This window comes from Eriocheir sinensis, chromosome 65 (assembly GCF_024679095.1).
Source record: "Eriocheir sinensis breed Jianghai 21 chromosome 65, ASM2467909v1, whole genome shotgun sequence".
NCBI classification, from domain to species: domain Eukaryota; kingdom Metazoa; phylum Arthropoda; class Malacostraca; order Decapoda; family Varunidae; genus Eriocheir; species Eriocheir sinensis.
The window spans coordinates 5,097,767-5,121,405 of record NC_066573.1 but is presented as its reverse complement, the minus strand read 5'-3'; the positions used below and the strand labels follow the sequence as shown (position 1 = coordinate 5,121,405).

The following is a 23,639-nucleotide window of genomic DNA, read 5'->3' as shown; positions in this document are numbered from 1 at the left end:
TACGTAACTCTTCGGGTCTGCCATGTCGTTCAGATTTCATTGATGTATCAGACTCCTTTTATTTTCACTGATTCTTTTTATACGCACTATTTTGTCTTTTCCTTTCATTTCTTTTCCTCCAGTTGTGTTAATATTTCATCGGTACATTAAAACTTCCTTACTCTACCCCCCTCTCCTATTTTTTCCTATCCTATGCATAATTTATTTCTATGTATTTTTTCTTTCCTTTTGGTTCTTTTTCATTTCTCTCTTTTGTTTGCCTTGACGTTAAGCTTTCACGGATTAAATAACATTGTTGAATCGTTTTTAATATTTTCTTTGTTACCCTTTCATCCTTTTCCTCTAGATCCCTCTTCTGCCCTGTCATTATAAAGGTTTCAATATTGTATTAATAAGTCTCTTTATGCACATCTCGTTTTTTTTTATTACTCTCATTCCACCTCCCTTTCCTCCTTCGTTTCATCTTTTCCTCCTTAGTTCTGACTATTGCAAAAATCATCTCCTCCTTCTGCTCCTTCTCCTCCTCCTCCCTTCTCAAGTATCCTTCCTTCCTCCATTTTTCTTTCTCTCTTCTCCCCTTCCAGCGTCTTGAGAGCTAAACTTTCTATTTGCGAAACTGAGACGCTCTCTCTCTCTCTCTCTCTCTCTCTCTCTCTCTCTCTCTCTCTCTCTCTCTCTCTCTCTCTCTCTCTCTCTCTCTCTCTCTCTCTCTCTCTCTCTCTCTCTCTCTCTCTCTCTCTCTCTCTCTCTCTCTCTCTCTCTCTCTCTCTCTCTCTCTCTCTCTCTCTCTCTCTCAATATTTACTTCACCCTTCTCTTATTTCCTTTACATTCTATACGCTGCAATTTTCTCCCTCTTTCAGTCGTTTTTGTCTTTTCCTCTTTTTCCTCTTACTCTTTTCTTCACCCTGTCTCCCTTCCTCTTTTCATCTCATCTCTTCCTCTTCTCCCTATTGTTTCGTTTATAAGACCTTCCCTTGATTCCTCTTCTCGTATCTGTCGTTCAGTTTTGTTTTCTCCCTCGCGTCCTTTTCGGCCTCAGTCTTCCCTCCCGCGGCTTCTTATTTTCTCCTCCTCGCTTAATGCATACGAAATGATAATGATCCGATCCCCTACAGGCCTAGAATAGTGACACCACCACCACCACCACTTCCATCCCTACCGCCACCACTGCCATCACCGTCACCATCACTACCCCCGCCTGCCCCCCCCCCCCCCCTAACACCACCTGCACTATCACGCCATTTCGTCTGGTCCTCCCCTTCCCTAATTTGAAAGTGATTTTATATCCCTTATCCTTCTCTCTCTCTCTCTCTCTCTCTCTCTCTCTCTCTCTCTCTCTCTCTCTCTCTCTCTCTCTCTCTCTCTCTCTCTCTCTCTCTCTCTCTCTCTCTCTCTCTCTCGATTTTTTTATATGTTGAAATGTTACTACAAAATATTACACAGATTTCGTTTTATTTTATTTATTTATTTATTTATTTATTTATTTATTTATTTATTTACTTTTTGTGTGTGTAAATATAGACAAACAACCTACCAGACACACACAGAACTAGACAGACAGACAGGCATAAAAATCGAGAGACAGACAGTTATACAGACAGACAGATACAGAGAGCAGCAGGAGAAAAAGACAGAAACAGACAGGGACCCCAGGAAGAGACAGGCAGACACAGACAGACTCATAGATACAGATAGCAGCAGGAGAAAAAGACGGAAGCAGACAGGGACCCCAAGAAGAGACAGACAGGAGCGCCGCGATAAACTAAACCGTCCTTTGTCTCCTGGTTATTGGGTGACGGCTGACTGAAGGGTTAGAGCGGGCCGCGCTGATTGGCTCCCGGGATTAAAATAGCGGGATTGGCTTTTCTGATTGGCTGGCCGGGTCGAACCTAACACCCTTTTCTATCTTCTTTCCTAACGACCTCGACCTCGCTTCCACCGTCGATCTTCAGGCCTCAAGCACGATATTAAGAATCCAAGAATATTCAATGTGGCGAGTGTGTTAGGAAACTTTCTTCAACTTAGGGATTGTTAGAAACGTATCGCCTTTTTCTATTTTATTCTCGCTAGGTTTTGTTTTTTGTTGGTAACACTGATGGAGCTTCCGTGTGAGGCTTCGTTGTTGTTCTTGATTAGTGAAGCATTATAAATGGAGACGGGATGGGAGGGCAGGGGTGGGGATAGGTAGTGAAGGAAAGGGAATGGGTATATGCAGGTAGGGGAAAGGGAGGAAAAAAAACCCAATTAGGTGGCAGGGAATAGGGTGGGAGGGGAGATGAAGGGAACGTTTGAGGGGATGGGGATTTGAAGGATAGCGTAGGGAGAGGAGGGGACAAATGGGAAAGGGGTATTTTTGGGGAGGTAACGGAACAGAGGAGATAACTAGATTGTAGTGAATAGGGTCGGAGTAAAACTGAAGATGTTTGAGGGGATAGGGAAGGGAAGGTTAGTAGGGAAGGGACAGAAGAAAAAAGTTTGTTAAAGGGGTTAAGGGAGGAGGGAAATGATTGAAGGGGCAGATAATAGGGTGGGAGGGGAGATGAAGTGGATGTTTGAGGGGATGTTGGAGGAAGAAATGGCGAATGGATTAATGAAAGGGAAGGGAAGGTTAGTAGGGAAGGGACAGCAGAAAAAAAGTTTGCTAAAAGGGTTAAGGGAGGAGGGAAATGATTGAAGGGGCAGATAATAGAGTGGGAGGGGAGATGAAGTGGATGTTTGAGGGGATGGTGGAGGAAGAAATGGTGGATAAAAGGAAATGGGTCTGTTGAAAAGTAGTACGAACCAAATAAAAAGATGAGGAAAATTGATATAAATTTAGTTGAAGTATGTTAAGTTAGAATGTAAAGGAATCGTTGAAGGGGTGACGGGGAAACACTAGACTGTCTGAGGGAAAAGAGAGAGAATGTTTTGTGTAAATGACATGATTTTCTTTCTTTCGTTTTTTTTTTTTGTCTTTCCTTCCATCTGTCTTCATCTAAATTTCCCCCCCTCCCTTTTTTTTCTTTTTGTTTTCTCCTGCCTATTCTGTATCGCCCTTTCAATCCGTAGGTGAAGAGGTTTGTTGACGAAAGGGAGATGAGATGCACATGAGGATAAGAGAGCACACTAGGGGATGGGCCCAGTCGGTTGAGGAAAGGATGATAAAAAAACTGTTGAGTAGTGGGCGATTAATCAGAATGGGAAGGGGCATGTCATTTGAGGAAGGAGTGATAAGAAACATACAAGGAAAGAAGGGAAAACGAGAATGGCAGCCAGCAAGTAAGTGTATGGGAAAATGCATGTTATTTGAGGGTGTGGTATTGTAAAGAGGAACAAAAGGAGGGCTCTGGTGGTGACAGGGACGGCAGAAGGTCAGGCGATGTGCGTCAGCCACTCTGCTGCGGGCACCTGTCGACCTCATGACGTCAATGCTGTGATAAGGTCAATGATGAGGTCACTCCGGGGTTGAGTAGTTTTGTGTTTGTGCAAGAATAGTATAGTTTTATGCGTGGGCTAACTGTTTTAATGTGTTTGTAGCTGATGATAATGTAGAAATCTTGGTGGCAGTGATGAGGTGATATGAGGTGATTTGAAACGTAAGTGAGAGCTCATTGAAATAAAATAATTAAAGGCTACAATGATTTAGCTGTTATAGGATAGTTTTGTTAGCAATGAATAATTATGAAAAAAGTTATGATGAGGTCAGTGATGAGGTGATTTGAAACGTAAGTGAGATCTCATTGAAAGGAAATAATTAAGGGCTACACTGATTTAGCTGTTATAAGGATAGTTTTGTTAGCAATTAATAATTATGAAAAAGTTGTGATGAGGTCAGTGGAGAGATCTTTTATGGGTCGAGTAAGATCGGTTGGTACAAAAGAATCGAGAATTAATATCAAGCAATGGAGTTATTTACACACGAGGTAGTACATTTCAATACAAACATGGAAATTGACCCCTCTTTCGGCCACCTCTTTTGATTCTTTTTTCTAGGAGCAACGAGTAAAGGGCTTTCTTTTATTATAGTTTCCTTTTTTGTGCCCTTGAGCTGTCTCCTTTGCTGTAAAAAAAAAAGAGAGCTATTTATTATTATCTGCTTAGAATCATTCCCTCGTTTCCACACCTCAGTACACCAGAACGAGACGAGGCGAATGTTTTGAGTGTCTGGGACGCGGCCCGGACACCTGCCTTGATGGAACCCCGTGACGACACCTCCGTGATGACGCACACCTGGGGCCTTAATTAATTCTGGCATTCCATCGTTCACCTGGCTATTATGGGTCTCTCTCTCTCTCTCTCTCTCTCTCTCTCTCTCTCTCTCTCTCTCTCTCTCTCTCTCTCTCTCTCTCTCTCTCTCTCTCTCTCTCTCTCTCTCTCTCTCTCTCTCTCTCTCTCTCTCTCTCTCTCTCTCATAAGGGACACATACCTCCATCTCGCCCCTCCATTCCTCCCTCACCTCTTCGTGTACATATTACCTGATGCCTCGTGCCTCCCCCTCCCCTCAGGTGCGTTAATTGGGAATTCGCGTTTCCCCACACTCAGGTACCAACAGGTGACTCATTCTCCCATCACCGGGAACACCTGATGCATCCCTGAGGTGTTTTATCCACGCTGTTAATTCGTTCGTCTTTACAGTTTTGGGTCGATGTTGTACAGGTGTTTAGGACCCTGTTTGATTTTGGCGCTGAGTGTGGGGAAGATTTTTTTTATTGGTGAAGGAAAAATATGATTGGAAATAAAGCCTTGTTTGGATATGTATTGCTAGGAAGGAACTGCTTGTGTGAAATTATCTTAACTGTGCGTTCTCTTTTTCTTTCTTTCGTCCTTTTTGTCTTTCCTTCCCTCTGTCTTCATCTAAATTTCAACCCCCCACCCTTTTTTGTTTTACTTGCCTATTCTGTATCGCCCTCACACACACACACACACACACACACACACACACACACACACACACACACACAGACACACACACACACACAGACACAGACAGACAGACAGACAGACAGACAGACAGACAGACAGACACACACACACACACACACACACACACACACACACACACACACACACACACACACACAGACAGACAGGTAGACACAGACACAGACAGACAGACGCACACACACACACACACACACACACACACACACACACACACACACACACACACACACACACACACACACACACACACACACACACACACACACACACACACACACGCACACACCCCGTTTACACTCTCATTACCTCTAACCGCAGAGAGAGAGAGAGAGAGAGAGAGAGAGAGAGAGAGAGAGAGAGAGAGAGAGAGAGAGAGAGAGAGTGTCTTACACTCCTACGTGCTGAGGGAATTATGATTTTCCTTCTTTTTTTCCTTATTTTTCTCGTTTCTCCTCCTCCTCCCCCTCCCCCCCTCCCTCTCGTTCTCCTTCTTAAGCTCATTTATCATTTTCATCATTATTATTAAGTACTCCTGTTATTATTATCAGTTATTACTCGTATTACCTCTTTTGTTATTTTTATTCCTATTCTAATTCTATTTCTCATTAATATCAATATCATTATTATCATTATTTATACTATCATTATCATCATTATCAACTGTTACTTCCACGTCTTCTCAGCCTCATCATCCTGGCAGTAAAGATTCGTATGACACTTTTATCTCTCTAAGTCCCTCTTCTTCAACCTAGCATGTCACTTTTATTTCCTCATATTTCCCTCCTAAGGAAACAACAATAACAAAAACAAAAAAAATGTATCGGCTGCTGGAGACGTGACGCAGCGGGTGGAGGAGGAAAGGGGTAAGAATGGAGAGAGGAGAGGAAGGGGAGAGGGAAGGGACAGGAGGAGAGAGGAGGAGGAGGAGAGTGGATGATTGAGGGAGATGAGAGGAAGGAGTGTCAGGGGGTGGAGAGTTAGGGGAAAGGGAAGGGACAGGAGTAGAGAGGAGGAGGAGGAGAGTGGATGAGTGAGGGAGATGAGAGGAAGGAGTGTAAAGGGATGGAGAGTGACGGGAGAGGAGGAAAAGAGAAGGATGCTGAGGAAGAAGAGGGGGTAAAGAGCAGAGGTATAACTGAATAGGAAAAAGAAGAATAACGGGAGAGGGATAAGAAAGGATAAGGAATGTGAGAAGGGAGGATAAATAGGAAGGAGGAGGGTAGAGAAAGAGAAACATAAGAAAGAAGGATGAAAAATGTGAAGAGGGAGATGAAGAAGAGGGAGATGAAGAAGAGGGGAGATGAAGAAGAGGAGAGATGAAGAAGAGGGAGATGAAGAAGGGGGAAATGAAGAAGAGGGGAGATGAAGAAGAGGGGAGATGAAGAAGAGGGGAGATGAAGAAGAGGGGAGATGAAGAAGAGGGGAGATGAAGAAGAGGGGAGATGAAGAAGAGGGGAGATGAAGAAGAGGGGAGATGAAGAAGAGGGGAGATGAAGAAGAGGGGAGATGAAGAAGAGGAGAGATGAAGAAGAGGAGAGATGAAGAAGAGGGGAGATGAAGAAGAGGGGAGATGAAGAAGAGGGGAGATGAAGAAGAGTCAAGATGAAGAAGAGGGGAGATGAAGAAGAGGAGATGAAGAGGGGAGATGAAGAAGAGGGGAGATGAAGAAGAGGGGAGATAAAGAAGAGGGGAGATAAAGAAGAGGGGAGATAAAGAAGAGGGGAGATGAAGAAGAGGGGAGATGAAGAAGAGGGGAGATGAAGAAGAGGGGAGATGAAGAAGAGGGGAGAAGAACTTGAGTAAAGATAAAGAAATGAGAGGAAGGAGACGAGGGAATAAAAAAATAGTTGTTAGAAAAGGAGAGGAATGGAAGGAAGAGAAAGAATTGAGAAGATGCAGAGGCGAATAAGGGATGAAGGGAAGGAAGGAGGAAGAGAAGGAGAGAAGAGAAAGAGGAGAGAGGAGGAGGGAAGGGTGAGAGGTGGATAAAAACTGTAAATTGAGAGACGTGGAAGGGATGGAGGGGTAGGAGGGGAGGAAGGGGGTTAGGAGAGGGGGCAGCTGTGTCATCTCTCCTCCTCAGACCCCTCCCACCATGACGTCATTCGTGTCTAACAAAGAAAAAAAAAGTATTAAGCTAATGAGAGCGTCGTCTAGGAAGGTTTTTTTTTTTTTTCATTATTATTTTTATCTTGAACGAGGACTTATTTTTTCTTTGCTTCAGTGCCGCCTGTCTCCCATCCTCCACCCCGTTGGCGTCTCTAAATATCCTGTACCAGACTTGTTTTTTTGTAGGATTTCATTTTTTTTTTACGATGTTATACGAGGACTTGCTTTTTTCCCCGTTGGCTTGTTCTCGTTTTTCCCATTTTCTTTTTCCTGTTTTATTCCATTTATCTTTTTTCCCTTTTATGTTCGTCTTCGTCAGTATATTTTCTTTTTCCTTTTTCCTTCCATTTTTCTTTATCTCCTTTTATCCTCTTCGTAGTGTTCGTCTTTAAGTATATTTTCTTTTTTCCTTTTTCCTTCCATTTTTCTTTCTCCCCTTTTATCCTCTTCGTAGTGTTCGTCTTTAAGTATATTTTCTTTTTTCCTTTTCCTTCCATTTTTCTTTCTCCCTTTTCTCATTCTTTGTTTTCATCTTCGTCCGTATATTTTCTTTTTCCTTTTTCATTCCATCTTTTTCCCTTTTCTCCTCCTCGTAGTGTTCGTCTTCGTAAGTATATTTTATTTTTCCATTGTCGTTCCATATTTCTTTTTCCCTTTTTTTCCTCCTCTTTTGTGTTCGTCTTCGTCCGTATATTTCCGCGCAAGACGGCGACACTTTTTTCGTATTAATATTAAGCGCCTTCCCCAAAGTAGGACATATTTTTTCTTCCCTATTCTGCCTCCTTTTATGCTCCTTTTTGCCGCCTTCATTATATCCTGCATGGCGTTATTTTAGGACTATTATTATTACTGAGTTATCGCATACTAGGATTCTCGTTTTTACCTCATTTTCCTCCTCTTTCCGTTTATTTTTTCCTCTCCTTCGCATCCTTCTACTCTCCTCTTTTTAGTCTACGTCTTTACATTTTCTACGTAACACGCTTTTTCAACACTCATTACTTGGTGAAACTAGCCCTCACTTTCTATATATTTTAGCTTCTCCTTTCTCTCCCCACCTCGTTCTCATCTTCACATATTTTGCTCAAGACTACATTTTTCCCTTATTTTTTTTACTAGGACTTTTTCTTCTACCACTCGTCGTTGTCGCTAAGCATATCCTGCACAAGACATCCTTCTCCCCACCTGCAGGAAAGGCGAAAATTTGATGCCTCACGAAATGTTGGAATAATGTGTGTGTCGCGAGGATCTGATGGAGAGGCGATCAAATTTAGTATTGAAATGCCTTAAGGGGAATAAGGAGAGTGACGTTGATTGAGTACTTACACCGATAAAAAATATATTACCACCCTTCGCAATGGGTTTAAAATGGATACTTAGGCTTAGGAAGGAGATAGGCAAAAAATGGCTAACGAAAAGAATAGTGGATGATTTGAATTGTTAACACAGATGCATAGTACGATAAAAAAAGCTTCAAATGCTCGTGGGTAAATAGTTGTATCGATGAGATCTTTCTAGTTTGTCTCCATCTTTGTGTAACCTTCTGTAAGTTAGGTTAGGTTAGGTTACGGAGCAGGGTTGAGGTCGAGGGTGAGGTCAGAAGGGAGAGCGAGAGGTGGGACTTAGGAGAGGATGAGAGGGTGATAGCAGGGCAAGGACGAGGTGAAGGGCGAGGCAGAACTAGGAAAGGCTTGCACTCAGGAGCTTCCGGTGTTTGCCTCAGTCACGTCTCTGTGGTGGTGGTGGTGGTGGTGGTGGTATTGGTGGTGATGGTGGTGGTGATGGTGGTGCTTCTAGGCCTCATTTGAATACATTTTGAACCACACACGTTAGGAACACGTTCTCCTCCTCCTCCTCTTCGTCCTCCCCTCCTCCTCCTCCTCCTCCTCCTTTTCGTTTACCTTCATCTCCTACTCCTCCAACTCCTCTAGCTCCTTCTTCGCCTTCTCCTTTTTCCTCCAGTTCTCTCTTCTTCCTCTTATCTTTTCTCTAACTGCGTGTCATCCTCTCATCCCTCCTCCTCCTCCTCCTCCACGCTTGTCTCCAATTTTTCTTTCCTTTTAACATGTTCCGTCCTTTTTTTCTTTTTTATTTCCTTCAAATCCACGCCCTCCCCCTCCCCTTCCCCCTCCCCCTTCTTTGTCTCCTCCTTTCTCCTGTTCTTTTCCTCTCTCATACACGTTTTCCTCCTCATTTTAGCTCTTTTCCTTTTCTTCAGTCTCTGTCTACTTTTCTCCTTCTTCCTCCTCATCATACTTCAACTCCTGCCTCTCATTATTCTCTTCCTTTCCCTTCTTCCTCCATTTATTTTCTTTATATTTGCGTTGTTTTGTTTTCGTATTCGTTTCCGTCTCTCATGCCTCAAACTACATATTCTTCTCTTTTCTCCTCCTTATCATACCCCTCCTCGTCCTCTTCTTTCATTTTCTTTCCATTTTTTTCTTTAACTTCACGTCGTATAATTTTTCCCCTCTCCCAAACCTCCAACTACATATTCTGGTCTCCTTCCTCCTCCATCTCCCCTTCCGTCCGTCTCCTCTCCGCCTCCCTCGCCTCCTCTTGCCTTCCAGCGCCATCCCATCAGTGGAGTTGCCTGACGAATGCTCGATACTCCAGCAGATGACCCTCGTTATAGGCCGACAACCTGCTCGTCATCTACTTAACTTCGTGGGCCCTCCTGATCCTCCTCTTGCTCCTCCTCCTCCTGCTGCTGTTTCTCTTCCTCTTCCTCCTCCTCCTCCTCCTTCTCCTCCTCCTCTTGCCTCTACTGCTGCTGCTCCTCCTCCTCCTAATCCTAATGTTCCTGGTCCTAGTAATATTCTTCCTCTTCTCCTTCCTCCTACTCCTCCTCCTGCTGTTTCCTTTCCTCCTCCTCTTTCTCCTACTGATGCTTCTCTTCCTCCACCTCCTCCTCTTGCTTCTTCTTCTTCTGCTGCTTTCCTCCTTTCCTTCTTAATCCTTATGTTCCAGGTCCTAATAATCGTCTTCCTCTGTCTCCTCCTAATCTTCCTTCTTTGCATATTTCTGTTTTATGTTTACCTTTTTGTTTCTCTCATCTTCTTAGACTTAAATGTCCCTTCTCTTCATCCTACTCTTCCTCCGTCTAATTATCATCATCATCTTCTTTTTCCTGCTTCTTCGTTCTCTTTCTCCTCTTCCCTCCTCTACGTCTTCATTTCCTCTTCCCCCTCTTTCTAATCCTCCATTCCCTTCTCTTTTGCCTGTTGCTTTGTTGCATTTATTACTTTGTCTGTTCCTCCTCCTCCTCCTCCTCTTCTTCTTCTTCCCTCCAGGTGTGCGCAGGTGTTCACGTGATCCCAGTCCTCGTTAAGTCTCGTCCTCTTCATTTTTGTCATGCTTATATTGTCGCTTCTGGCGGTTTTCTTCCTCCTCCACCTTGTTCTTGTTCTTCTTTTTTTAATTCTTCTTCTTGTTTTCCTTTTCCTTCTCCTTCTCCTTTTTCTTCTTCTCCTTCTCCTCCTTCTTCTTCCTCTTCTTCTTTTTCTCTTTCTCTTTTTCTTTTTCTTTTTCTCCTTCTCCTTCTCCTCCTCCTCCTTATCCTTCTTCTTCCTCCATCCTTTTTATTCCTATTGCACTTTGCTTCTGTGTTCGGTTTCCTATAATTATTTCCTCATTTTTTTAATAGTTATCTTTCAGCCTCGTCCCCTCCTACTCCTCCTCCTCCTATTTTTTTTTATTTCAAATTTATTTTTTTATTTTTTTCTATCTTTTCCATCGTTTATCCTCCTATTTTATGTTTCCTTGTCTTCGTTATTCATCTTATATCTTGTAATTTTTTGTGTAAATTATATTGCTAGGTCAGTCTTCATTTCTCTCTCTCTCTCTCTCTCTCTCTCTCTCTCTCTCTCTCTCTCTCTCTCTCTCTCTCTCTCTCTCTCTCTCTCTCTCTCTCTCTCTCTCTCTCTCTCTCTCCTCTAACGATTATCCGTCGTTTCCAAGCACGCCGACTTCTTGCCTTTGTTCGTTGCGGCATTTACGAGAGAGAGAGACATTCTTATCTAGCTGCCTTCCTGCTCTTCCTCACCCACCCACCCCTTCACGCCCCCCTCCCCCCCCTCACACACAATCACGTTGTTTTAGAAGATATGTATTTTTTGGGACGCAATTTTTAAGGTACATGGTTTTTTTTTATACTTTTTGCAGTTATATATATTTAGTTTCTTCATCGCGCTTTACATTACCAAAGGAGTGTAAGTAATGCATCGATCCATCTGTCTCTATCTATACATGTCTTTCTAATTACTTGCTTGTCTATCGTTATTTACCTCTCCATCAATGTGTTTATCTTTTACTGATTCATTCCACTGGTTTATTTTTTTCTGTAGCTTTTTTTTTCTTCTTTTTTTACAGCAGAGGAGACAGTGCAAGGGCTATCGCTGCTTACCTCTCCATCAATGTGTTTATCTTGTATTGATTCATTCCACTGGTTTAATTTTTTTTCTGTAGCTTTTTTTTCTTCTTTTTTTACAGCAGAGGAGACAGTGCAAGGGCTATCGCTACTTACCTACCCATCAATGTGTTTATCTTTTACTGATTCATTCCACTGGTTAATTTTTTTCTGTAGCTTTTTTTTTCTTCTTTTTTTTACAGCAGAGGAGACAGTGCAAGGGCGTAAAAAGAAAAGAAAATAATACTGAAAAAAAAGCCCGCTACTTAATGCTCCTAAATAGAGTGGCCAAAAAGATAAATCTCCATCACCATCTCCATCATCACTATCATTATCATTGTGCCTCTGCCTCTCACCCCCATCGTAATCTTCATCTCCTTGTCTAATTATATATCATTCTGTTAACCACGACCATCATCATCACCATCACCATCATCATCATCATCATTATCTTCCTTTCACTTACTATATCACTATCCACCATCATCGTCATTGTCATCATGTAGCCTGTAGCATTGGGTCCTTTTATGTGTGAATCATCATCATCATCATCACCATCATCATCACCATCATCACCATCATCATGATCTCTACGTTCAATGCACCTCTCTCTCCCTCCTACCCCTCTCTCCCTCCCCCTCCCCGCCCCCCACAGCAGCAGGGTCCCTTTCACCCCAACGAGCCCATTCATGCGACGCGGCACACTGCTGGCGGACTAATATTGACGCGGAATTATGGGATTGAAGAGTGTTTTCATGTTTATTTATACATCTATTCATTTATTTTTCCACACGCGTGAGGTGGCCTGCGTTGGTCCGGTCCTGTTTGTGTGTTTGCTGTTTTTTCGTATTTTGTTTTTTACTTCATTTTTTTTTCTTTATTCTTCGTGTTGTTTTCTTTCACGCTTTTTTTTCCTCGGGTTTGCTTTGTTTCGTCTCCAGTTCGTTTCATCCATTCGCTTCTCTTTGTTTTCTCATACCTCATTTTTTTCTTTCTTTCATCCGTCATTATTTCGTTTTTCCTTTTCTTCGTTTTGGTTCCCCTCCGCTTTGCTAATTGTATATCATTCTGTTAACCACGACAATCATCATCACCATCATCATCCTTTTGCTTCCCTTCCTCTTTGTTCCCGCGTCTTCTTTTCCTTTCTTCCATCCATCATTATTTTTTTTCTTCCATCCTTTCCTTTCCCTCATCTCTGCTAGTCTATCATTTATTTCCTCTCTTTGCACCCTCCTCTCTCTCTCTCTCTCTCTCTCTCTCTCTCTCTCTCTCTCTCTCTCTCTCTCTCTCTCTCTTTTTGTATTTTCCTGGTTGTTTTTCTTCCTAGCATTCTTTCATCTTTTTTTCCTACTTTTCTTTGTTCCTTACCTCCTCTTTCATCCTATTTTCCTTTCTTCCATCTGTCTTTCATTTTCCTTTATTCCTTTTCTAATCTATTATTTTTCTCCTTTTTATTTTCTCTTGCCTCTCTTTACTTCCGCATTCTTTCTCTTTCATGGTTTCCTTTCTTCCTATCTCTTCTTTTATTTGTTTTCTTGTTTTCCATTCGTTCTCTCTGATTTCCTATACCCTCCTTTGCTTTCCTTCCTCTCCTAATCTATTCTTTTTCTCTTTCTCTTTCTTCTCTCTTACCTCTTTGCCTTACTTCCGCATTCTTTCTCTTTTCATGGTTTCCTTTTTTCCTATCTCCTTTTATTTGTTTTCTTGTTTTCCATTCGTTCTCTCTGACTTCCTATACCCTCCTTTGTTCCCGTATTCCTTTATCTTTTCCATGATTGTTTTTCTTCATATCTTCTATTCCATCTTAGTTCCTCTTCCTCTCTTTCTTATCCCTTGCCTGTTCTTTCTTCCTTCGTTTACTTCCTCATTCTTTTTTTCTCTTCCTTGATTGCTTTTCTTCCTTTTGTTCCCTCCACTTCCTTACCTTCCTCTCTGTTTTCGCTTTCCTTTTTATTCTTCCTTTATAACTTCGGCCTTATCATCTCTCTCTTCCTTGCCTACTCCTCAATCCTTTCTTCCTCTTCCTCTTCTTTTCTTTTTTTTATTTATTCCTTCTTCCTTCAATCCATTCTTCATTTTCCATTACTGCCATCACCATTATTTTGCTTTCTCCTCTCGCTTTCTCCTTGCTGTGCCTGTCACTTCCTCCTCTCCTCTCTACCAGCTCAGCCTCCTCTTCCTTTCCCTTATCCTACTTCTCCTGATAGCCCTCTCGCTCCCTTCCCTCTTCTCTCTAATACCTAAGTCCTCCTCAATCAATCAATCTCCCTTTCCACCCCTCTCGCTATCCCCTCTCTCTCTTCCCACTCGCGTCGTTTTATTCAGTTCCCCCTTAAGAGAGATTTACAGCCAATGAGAGGAGAGGATTTTCAAGGTCAGGGTGAGTCGGCCAATAGGAATGCCAGGAATGCTTGTGATTATTTTTCTTTGGCTTGTTTACGGCGTGTTTTTTTTCTTTTTTTTCCTTTTGGTGCACCCGGTAGTGGCCTCTCTCCTTTCTTTACATCCGCATTCTTCTATCTCTATTTCATCCCTTTAACCTTTTTCCTATTTTTCCTTATTCTTCCACGTCTCCTCTTTCATTCTTTTTCCCTGCCTTCCCCCCGTCATCCATTTTCTCTTCCGTTGTTTTCCTTCCTCTCCTAATCTGCTGCTATGGGGAGACTCACACAAGACTAGGGCCAGAGGGTTGGAGGGGGGGAAGGTAGATCTTGATTAAGGTGTTTTGAATGGGAAGAGTGAGGAGGAAAAGGGTGAGGAGACCATGATGATTACTGGCGTGTTCATCCCAAGGCATATATAATCCACCTTTTTCCCTTTTCTTTTTTCTTCTTTGTTATTCGTTCACCCCTTGTCTTCCTTCCCTTGCATACCGTCTTCCTCTTCTTTCCTCTTCATTTTCTTCTTTCTTTATTATTCTTTAACCTCATGCCTTCGCCTTTGCTGTCCTTCATCTTCCACCTTTGATTAGATAGTTAGTGTAGCTTGTCACAAACAGCCTCGTAAGGACCATCATGTCTGCTGTTGTTTGTTCTTCCTTTGTGTTCCTGTTCCTCCTCTCATCCTCACTCTCCTTATAACAGCCTCGGGAGTGGGTGATGGTGGTAGGGGGTGGGGTTGGGGGTGGGGGGGGCATGGAGTGGGCGATAAGGGCAGCATGTGTGTGGGTGAGCTGCGGGTGAGCGATAACACGCCCTTGACAGATGCTGATCGATAAGGGGCGAGGCGCGAGGAGAGGCGAGACAGGCCCTTTAACACCTCCAGAGATAGGCAGAGATAGGGAGGGAGGGAGACGGGGGAGAGGGAGGGGAGATAATGTGATGTGTAGAGAAGCGGTGTTGTGATGGAGGAACTCGGGAAAGTGAATCTTGTTAACACTCTTACTGCTTGATGTTTCCTGGCTTATCTTACTCGTGTTTATGCGGTGGAGAGGATGTTTTGTTTTCAGTGGTGTTGTTTAGATTAGCATACGTTTAGTGTGTTTTCTTTATTGCTTGCCTGCTTGTTTGCTGGATTGTTTATGGAAGTATGTTTAAATGGTGTCTTGTTTGTTGTGTGGTTTGTGTGTTGTTATTTCTTTAGTTTTGCTCATTTACTATTGGGAAGACAAATCACACGGCTAAAAACACACGTATAGAAAAATCAACCAACCAGCAACTTTGTTTATGGGAGTATGTTTAAATGGTGTCTTGTTTGTTGGGTGGTTTGTGTGTTGTTATTTCTTTAGTTTTGCTCATTTACTTTTGGGAAGACAAATCACACGGCTAAAAACACACGTATAGAAAAATCAACCTACCAGCAACTTTTTCTTCCCATACAGTTAACCAGATGAAATTACCCGAGAAAAAGAATGAGTGGACTAATTTCAGATGTTGACGGTTTGTTTTTTTAGTTATTATTGCTGTTGTCATTGTTGTTGTTGCTGTTGTGGTTGTTTTTTCAGTATTTTCATTTATCCTTGTTATTAAAAAAAAGTTGATGGGGTTCTCCGCCATGGAAAAAGAAAAAAAAAAGATTGGGAAAACGTTTTTAATAATGCAAAAAAAGTGGGAAGCAAAACAAACAAGTTGAATTCAAAGACGTTTACAGGTAATTGGGCTGAGAGAGAGAGAGAGAGAGAGAGAGAGAGAGAGAGAGAGAGAGAGAGAGAGAGAGAGAGAGAGAGAGAGAGAGAGAGAAATACCCCCCTTCCCCCCAAAAAAAACCCCACCTTCTCAACGTCTGTTACCTCGGGCAGAATCATTTCGTGTAGTCTGATAAGAAAACTGAATCGAAGTTGTAAATATTGGGGTGTTGCTCTGCGCCTGAATATTGGCAATAGCCGGAGGGACCTCGCGCTGTAAACATGTTGGAGCGAAGGGAAGCGGGAGGAAAGAGGCGTGGAGAGTAAGGGAACGGGGTGCGGGAAGAAGACTGGAATTAAGAGGAGAAATATAAAAAACACGAAGGGGAAATAGGGAAGGAAGAGACGTGAAAAGGAAGGAAAGTGCGAAGAAGCTTGGGATTAGAAGAGAAATGGAATGAAGAAGGCGTGGAGGCGAAGAGAAGGGAGAAGATGGGAATTAAAAGGAGAACTATCTAACACGAAAGAGAGATAGGAGGGAAAATGCGTGTAAAGAAAGAAAACGTTAACTGGAAAGAGGCAGAAAAGGAAAGAAATAGCGAACACGAAGAGGAAATAGGTGGAAGGATAAATAGGAAGGAATGAAGATGAAACAAATTAAAATGGAAAACAAGGGAAAGGAAAGTAGAGACACGAATGGAAAGTGGAAGGGAGAGAAATGATACTGAAGTGGAAAGGAGGAGGTGAGGAGAAATTACAAAGTTCAGTGAAAAATAGGAGACGGGGAAAGAGTTAACAAGAAGTAGGAGGAACGAATGAAAGGGAGGCGAGGGATGGAAGGCGCGAAAAGAAACGAAGGAAATAAGTGAGGAAGGGAAAGGAAGGGAAGGGGGAGAAGGTGACCGCGATATCAGAAAAGGACAGACAAGGAAAGGGAAGTGTTATTGAGGCAGCGGAGGAGCAAAAGTAAAAGAAGGAAAAAAAACAGAGGAAAGTGAAGGAAGGGAAGAAAAATGAAAACGAAAGTAGGAAATATACAAAAAATATCCTTCGTTGTGAAATCAGAAAAAAAAGATGGAGGAATGCGAGGATGAAACGGAATATGAGAAAAGAAGGAAAAGGAAAAAAAAATAGCACGTAAGGCAGAGAGAGAGAAAAAAAAGACTTTGAAATGCAGAAGTGGAGAGAGAGAGAGAGAGAGAGAGAGAGAGAGAGAGAGTCTAGTTCCTGGAAGTGGGAAAAAAATATTGGGAAAAAGGAAAATCTAAGAGGAAAGGAAAAGACATGCAAAAGGAATAACAAAAACTAGTTGGAAAAGAGAAATGGAGGAGGAGGAGGAGGAGGAGTGGGTGGGTGGAAAGAGAGGAGAGAATACGAATGAAGAAGATTAGGTGGAGGGGGAAGCGGAGTTGGAGGAGAAGGAGGTTGAGGAGGAAGTGCAAGATAAGAAGTGGGAGAAGGAAGTGATAAAGGAGAAAGACAAGGAGTTGGAGGATAGGAAGGGGAAGTAAGAGAGAAAGAGGAAAAGCCGCAGTAGTGAAAACAAAAGCATAAATAAGCTACATAGAAAAAAAAAGGAAATACAGAAGAAAAAAAGAAGAGAGGAGAAGAGGTTATACAAAAGGTGAATGAAGGAAAGAAAAAGACGGGACAGAGGCGGAAAATATGAAAAAAAGAAGAGATGAGAGATGTAACGGAGAATGATGAGGAGGTAGAGAAAAGAAGATGGAAACGAAGATTAAGAAGGAGAGAGAGAGGGAGAGGGAGAGGGAGAGGGAGTGGGAGAGGGAGAGGTAACTGAGAGAGAAGAGGAGGAAGGAAATGAAGACAGGAATGTAAATATCTTATGTTAAACCTGAGGCGAGGCTGAGGAGTTGCGAAAAGGAATAGAGGAAAATTTATTGAGGTCAGTACAGCGGAAAATGGAGGCGGTGAGGAAGGGGAAACATAACTGGAGAAGAAGAAGAAGGTAAACGGAAGGAGAGAAAGAATAAACGAATGAAAGAAAAGGGGAGAAACAGCAACATAAGAGAAGGAAGGTAGAGAAGAAAATGAAGAGGGAGGGAAAACTGAAAATGGAAATGGAAAGAAAGGAGAAAGAAGGATAAAGGAAAGAAACAAAGATGAAATTAAGTTATGGAGGAAAGTTAGAAAGGAAGAGCAGAGAATGTTTGATCAGAGGAATAATAAAGGAGGAAGGAGGAGGAGAAGGTGGAGGTGGAAGAGAAGGAGGAGGAGGAGGAAGAGGAGGAGGAGGAAGAGGAGGAGGAGGAAGAGGAGGAGGAGGAGGAGAGGAATGGAGTCTTTCATCTGCAAGTCTTTATGGGAAATTACTTACTTTTCTTTTTCTCCTCCTCCTCCTCCTCCTCCTCCTCCTCCTCCTCTTCTTCATCTCCAACTTTATATTTCTTCCTCTTCCATCTCGTCTTATTCCTCTCTTACTTCGTTGAGAATTCATAAACTTTCCTATCTCTCTCTCTTTCTCTCTCTCTCTCTCTCTCTCTCTCTCTCTCTCTCTCTCTCTCTTTTGCCTTATTCTGTGGCGCAAGGGTTGAAAGGTGTGGAGAGAGAGAGAGAGAGAGAGAGAGAGAGAGAGAGAGATAATGGCGACGTGGGATGATGGTGACAATGGGGAGATAGAGAATAATTAGGAGGAGGAGGAGGAGGAGGAGGAGGAGGAGGAGGAGGAGGAGGAGGAGGAAGAGGAGGTAAAGCCTTAGAAGTGCTGGCCCTCCTCTTAGGTAGATGAGGGATTATGGAGGGAAGAGGGTGAAGAGGTGGAGGTGGAGGAGGAGGAGATGGAGGAGGAAGAGGAGGAGAGAGAAAAGGAGGAGGAGGAGTAACAGGAGGAGGCGAAACAGAATAAGAAAACTCGAAAAAGAAAACAAAAGATTACAAGAAGAAAATGGAAAATAAAAATAAAAAAGAAAGGAAATTAATAAGAATAGGTTTGAAATATAAGAAGAAAGATGAAGAGAAGAGTTAAGAGACGATAAAGGTAAAGGGAAAGATGAGAAGGAGAAGAAAGTCGAGATGGAGGAGGAAGAGGAGGAGGAGAAAGAGGAGGAGGAGGAGGAGGAGGAAAGTATCAAAAGAAACGAGAGGAGGAGAAGCAGTAGGAGGAAGAGAATGAGATGCCGCAGCTGGAGGAGAAGGAAGAGGAGGAAGAGGAGGAGGAGGAGGAGGAGGAGGAGGAGGAGGAGGAGGAGGAGGAGGAGGGCTGCGCATTCATAATTTAGTCATTTCATGGTGTGGAAACGACGTCTAACTGAAGAAGGAAATTAATATCCGCTGCAGCCTTGCTTAGCTCAGCTGCTACACACACACACACATACACACATACACCACTTAACTACCTACCTACATACATGCATACATTCATACATACACACATACATACAATACGAGTGTGATGGATACGTTTGGAACTGTGGGATTAGCGAGGGTCACGAGGGACAGTAATAACCAAGAAAATTAGGAACGGGGGAAAATTGGTTTGTTCACACACATACATGCCTGGATACATAAGTTTGTGCATACATAATACCGGCACGATGTATATATATGTTTTGTTTGTCTGGGTTGCTCTGTCCTTTCTTGACATCCTTAACCCGGTAGCAGCGACGGGCCAAATTTGTGGCTTTACCGTGTACCAGCGACGGGCCACATTTTTGCCATGATATAAACCCCCCAAAATAGATGATGCATAAACTGATCACAAATGCGTTGATATATATGATGAAATGGTTTGCGTGAGTGATGATTTTTTCTATTTTTTCTCGCTTAGAAGGGCCTTTAAGAAACATGATCCCTGTAGCTAGCGGGTTAATGGAGTGGATGGTTCCCGGTCGTTTCTATTAAATGTTAAGGAGACCAATGCCAACATGTTCCCATAACCTTCCATAACATTACAACTGCTTGAAGACGTTACGAGGCGTTTGGAGTTTCTTTGCTTTTTTATGCCTTCCTCAACGAAGCAGATGCGGTGGAAGGGATTGCAGTGTGTGTGTGTGTGTGTGTGTGTGTGTGTGTGTGTGTGTGTGTGTGTGTGTGTGTGTGTGTGACTGCAGGTGGCTTAGGGAAACACCTGACTCACGGCACACCCAGCTGTTAAATTGACGTCCCCCCCTCCCCCCCCACCTCTCCGCCCTCGCCTTGGGTAATGAAGGGAACTTTGGTGACCTTGCTGGTGACTGTGGCGTGAATACAGAGTGGGTGACTGCGGTAAAACTTGGTGACCTTTTTTTGTAGTAAAGGACATAGCTGGAGGGAAAAACCAAAGGAAAACACGTGATGTCTTTTAAACTTAGTAACTTGATTGCGGTATATATATTAATAGAGTAACAGTGGCATGTCGTTGTAACTTAAATACTCTTTTGAAATCTATCTGGTATACTTAGATAACGTAAGTGATTGTAGTATGACATGATGACATAATGCTTTCTATGTAACCTGTAATATGATTGGGGTATATCTTAATAACGCAAGTAAAGGTATGTTGACCTGGTAACATAAATAATCTGTTTGAAACATAGCTGGCGATTCTGGTATAATTTAGTAACGTGAGAGATTGTATTAAAACACGGCGACATAAACGCATTTTTCTGAACTTAGTAACATGGCTGTGGTATAAACAGATGACGCGGGTGACTGGTGTAACTTTGTGACATAACGTTTGTAATTTGTTACCTCGGTGGACGGATTAATTAAACTGATAACCAGATGAATGTTTTGAAACTTGGATAAACAAGAAGATTGCTTAATAGCTGCATATAGGGTAGTTAATTTGCTATTTGGTAGAAGGGTCGATTGGACAGTATGTTTGTGCTCCAAAAGACTGATGTGACGTTTTGTATATTTTTCAACAATATCATCCCATGCTCAATAAGATCGTTGTTGTGGATGAGGCGCCTCCACTGTGGTGCCTTTTATAGTGTTTCTTTCACTGATGTTTTTGTCTTTGTTTTCCTTTATATAATCATCCTCTTCTTCCTCGGTCTCCCTCTCGTCCCTCTCTGTAATATACTTCTCATTACTAGTCTTCCTATATCACTAACCCGGGCGAATGCGTTGTGACTGCGATAATCTTTGTGCCTCCTTTGTAACCAGTCTCTTTGATCCTTCTTCCCATTCTTCTGTATAATCTGAACCATCCTTCTTTCTATGTATGTTCCTTCCTACCTTTGTAATAGATACCTTTGGTCTTTCATCGCTTTCCCTAGTAAACTTCGGAATTTTCATCCTTCCTTTTTCTATTTATGCCTTTCTACGACTTCAACTTTTTTTCAGGATGGCCGTATCACTCTTTTTGAAATTGATTGATGTCATATTATTGTTTTCTTGTATCTCTGTCGTGAGAGCAGCATCTTTGACGGGCGAGTTTCTTCGTGTGTTTTCGGTCGTATAGTGAATCCTTTACGGCAAAAAAAAATTAAGTAGCGACCGGATCGATTGCACAACTCTGATAGCATGTGCCGGGGCCCCACTGAGTGACCTGAATGCCTTCCCTGTAATACTTGGCAATGTGGATAACTTCTGTGCTAACTCGGGTGATTTCTCTGACTTGATAATTTCGACGAATCCTGTTAACTTTGTAACGAATGATTTTTATAACTTGGCAGCCTGAAAGATTTTTTATAGCTTGGTTACCTGATCTTTGTAACTTAGTAGCCTGAATGATTTTGTAACTAGGAAGTAGGACTCCAATAGGCAGCGAAACTCGGCCTGTCCCTTTAATATATATGTTCGCGCACCGGTCATGTTCCGCCATGCTGCCGCGTCACTCTCCCCGCCCGGCACGCCCTCCCATATGGCAGCTTCAGGTTGGGTCAGGGAAGGTGTGAGAGTGGATACAAGGGTCTGCTGTCGGCTTATTGTGTATTTTATGTTATTATTATTATTATTATTATTGCAACAGCTTCTCACCTTCCTTTCCCCACGTAGAGGTGTACACTGACACCCACACATCCACCCACTCACCTACACGCACACACGCACACAGTCTCAATGACCACAGGGCTTCGGTTTCACCCATGACCTACCCTTACTTAAGGTAAAGATAATGGATTCTCTTTATCTTGCCCTTACCTATCCTGGGCTTCGGGCATGCGTCTCTCTCTCTCTCTCTCTCTCTCTCTCTCTCTCTCTCTCTCTCTCTCTCTCTCTCTCTCTCTCTCTCTCTCTCTCTCTCTCATTAACAACTTATGTCGCCATTTCGCTCCACCATTCCTTTCCCATCCCTTTCCGTTCATTTCCTTCCCTTCCTATTACATCCCGTCCCATCCACTTTTGTCTCTTCCCTTCCCTTCCCTTCCCGTCCATTCCCTTCCCTTCTCTTTCCTAACCTTCCATTCCCGTTCCATTTTTCCTTTCCCTTCCTATCTCATCCCATTTCATCCTATCCCATCCCATCCCCTCGTCTCTTCTCCCCTCCCTTCCCCTCCCATCCCATGCTTTCTCTTTCCTTCTCTTCCTTTACCTACCCTCCCCCCGCCCCGCTCCTACTCCTTGCCCCGCCCGATCTCGCCCCGCCCTGCTGTGACCCCGCCCCGCTCTGCCTCACCAGCCCCCTGCAGGAGTCACCATCTGAGGAAAATCACCGGCGGGGTTCGTAAAAAAAGTCGTAAAATTTATCTCAATGGAACCTAATGGTCACCTGTGAGCAATTAAGAGACGTGTGCTCTTTCTTTTTATCGCCTTCCTCTGTGTCTACGATTATAACGCCGCTTTGTCGCTTTCTGCCTCTATATCTTCTTCTGGAGTGTGTGCTGAAGTTGCTGGAAGATCTGGCAACGTCTGTTTGTGTTTGTGTGTGTGTGTGTGTGTGTGTGTGTGTGTGTGTGTGTGTGTGTGTGTCCGTCGCAGGTGTTTCGTGATGGCTTACCGTTACGCGTGGCTCAGAGTGATTACGTTTCGCTCTGCCACAGCCTTTGAGTGTGAGGGGAACAACAACAACAACACTCACGGTCCACCTTGACTCGAAAACGTGAAGGTCAGGAAAGGCTCGCTGGGTCAACCTTTCGTGTGTTTCCCCTGCCAAGTCTCTCTCTCTCTCTCTCTCTCTCTCTCTCTCTCTCTCTCTCTCTCTCTCTCTCTCTCTCTCGAAAAGTTAAGGGAAGATTGCAGGGAGAGGAAACGAGAGGGAGAGAGGGAGAGACGTGCAGGTGGTGGTGGCGGCGGGCGGAAACGTGTTGTCAGGAGGGAGTAGGAAAGAGAGGGAGGGGAGTGAGAGAACGAGAGATAAAGAGCGAGTTAGAGAGAGAACGTTCCTGCCGTAGCGAACACATCTCGGAAGCAGCTAAAGTACCTACACACACACACACACACACACACACACACACACACACACACACACACACACACACACACACACACACACACACCTGTTTGCGTGGGCGTAAGGGCGGTGAAGGATGCGTGGGAGAGAGATAGAGGAAAGCGGGGAACAGGAGGGGCGGGGTGATAAGTGTATAAAGGAAGAGTGAGAGGGAGAGAGGAAGAGAGTGAGTGGGAGTGCCGGGGCGCCGTGATAAGGCTGACTGGCTGGCACCTCCCGCTGATCGCAAGGTACTCACCGCCACTGAACCTTCGTCCTCCGTCCAGACCGCTGGCGTGGGCGTGGACCAGCCCGCTTAGGAGTAGAAGCGTCCATAGCGCCCACGCCACCATGTTCACGCTGCCTGGGGCCACGGTAGGACACGGCAGAGCTACCATATGTTAGATAGACCTCGCCATGACCGACGATCGATACAACACAACACGCGCAACTACACCCGCACGCTACGGAGGCTCGCGGCACACTGAACGGCCTGAGCCACACACACACACACACACTCAGACAAACACACATACACACACACACGCGCACGGCACTCCCCCCCATCGTGCCTCCCCCCCTCACCATGGCCCTCCCATTCCTCCGCTCACAGTGCCACTATGACATGCGTGTATACGTCTGTGTGTCAGCGTGTGTATTTATGCTTGCGTGCGTACATGCTTGGCGATGGGCGGAGTACAGTACACGTAACGTGACAGGTGAGGGCGGGGCGGGATGGTTGGGGGGATCGGTGAAGGGGCTGGATTAAGGGGGCTGGGTCAAGGAAGGGTTTTAGATCCTCTTGAAAATACCGGATGT

General features: G+C 43.7%; 1 protein-coding gene across 2 annotated transcripts in view; it reads right to left on the bottom strand.

Moving 5' to 3' along the window:
• LOC126987523 (uncharacterized) overlaps positions 1-23,320 on the bottom strand; it is a 128,437-nt gene extending 105,117 nt beyond the window's left edge. For both annotated transcript variants that reach the window (XM_050844516.1, XM_050844517.1), the window contains exon 1: positions 23,080-23,320. In XM_050844516.1, coding sequence (XP_050700473.1) covers positions 23,080-23,218 — 139 coding nt within the window. In that variant the 5' untranslated portion in view covers positions 23,219-23,320. The remainder of the gene's footprint in view (positions 1-23,079) is intronic.
• Positions 23,321-23,639: the final 319 nt, after the last annotated feature.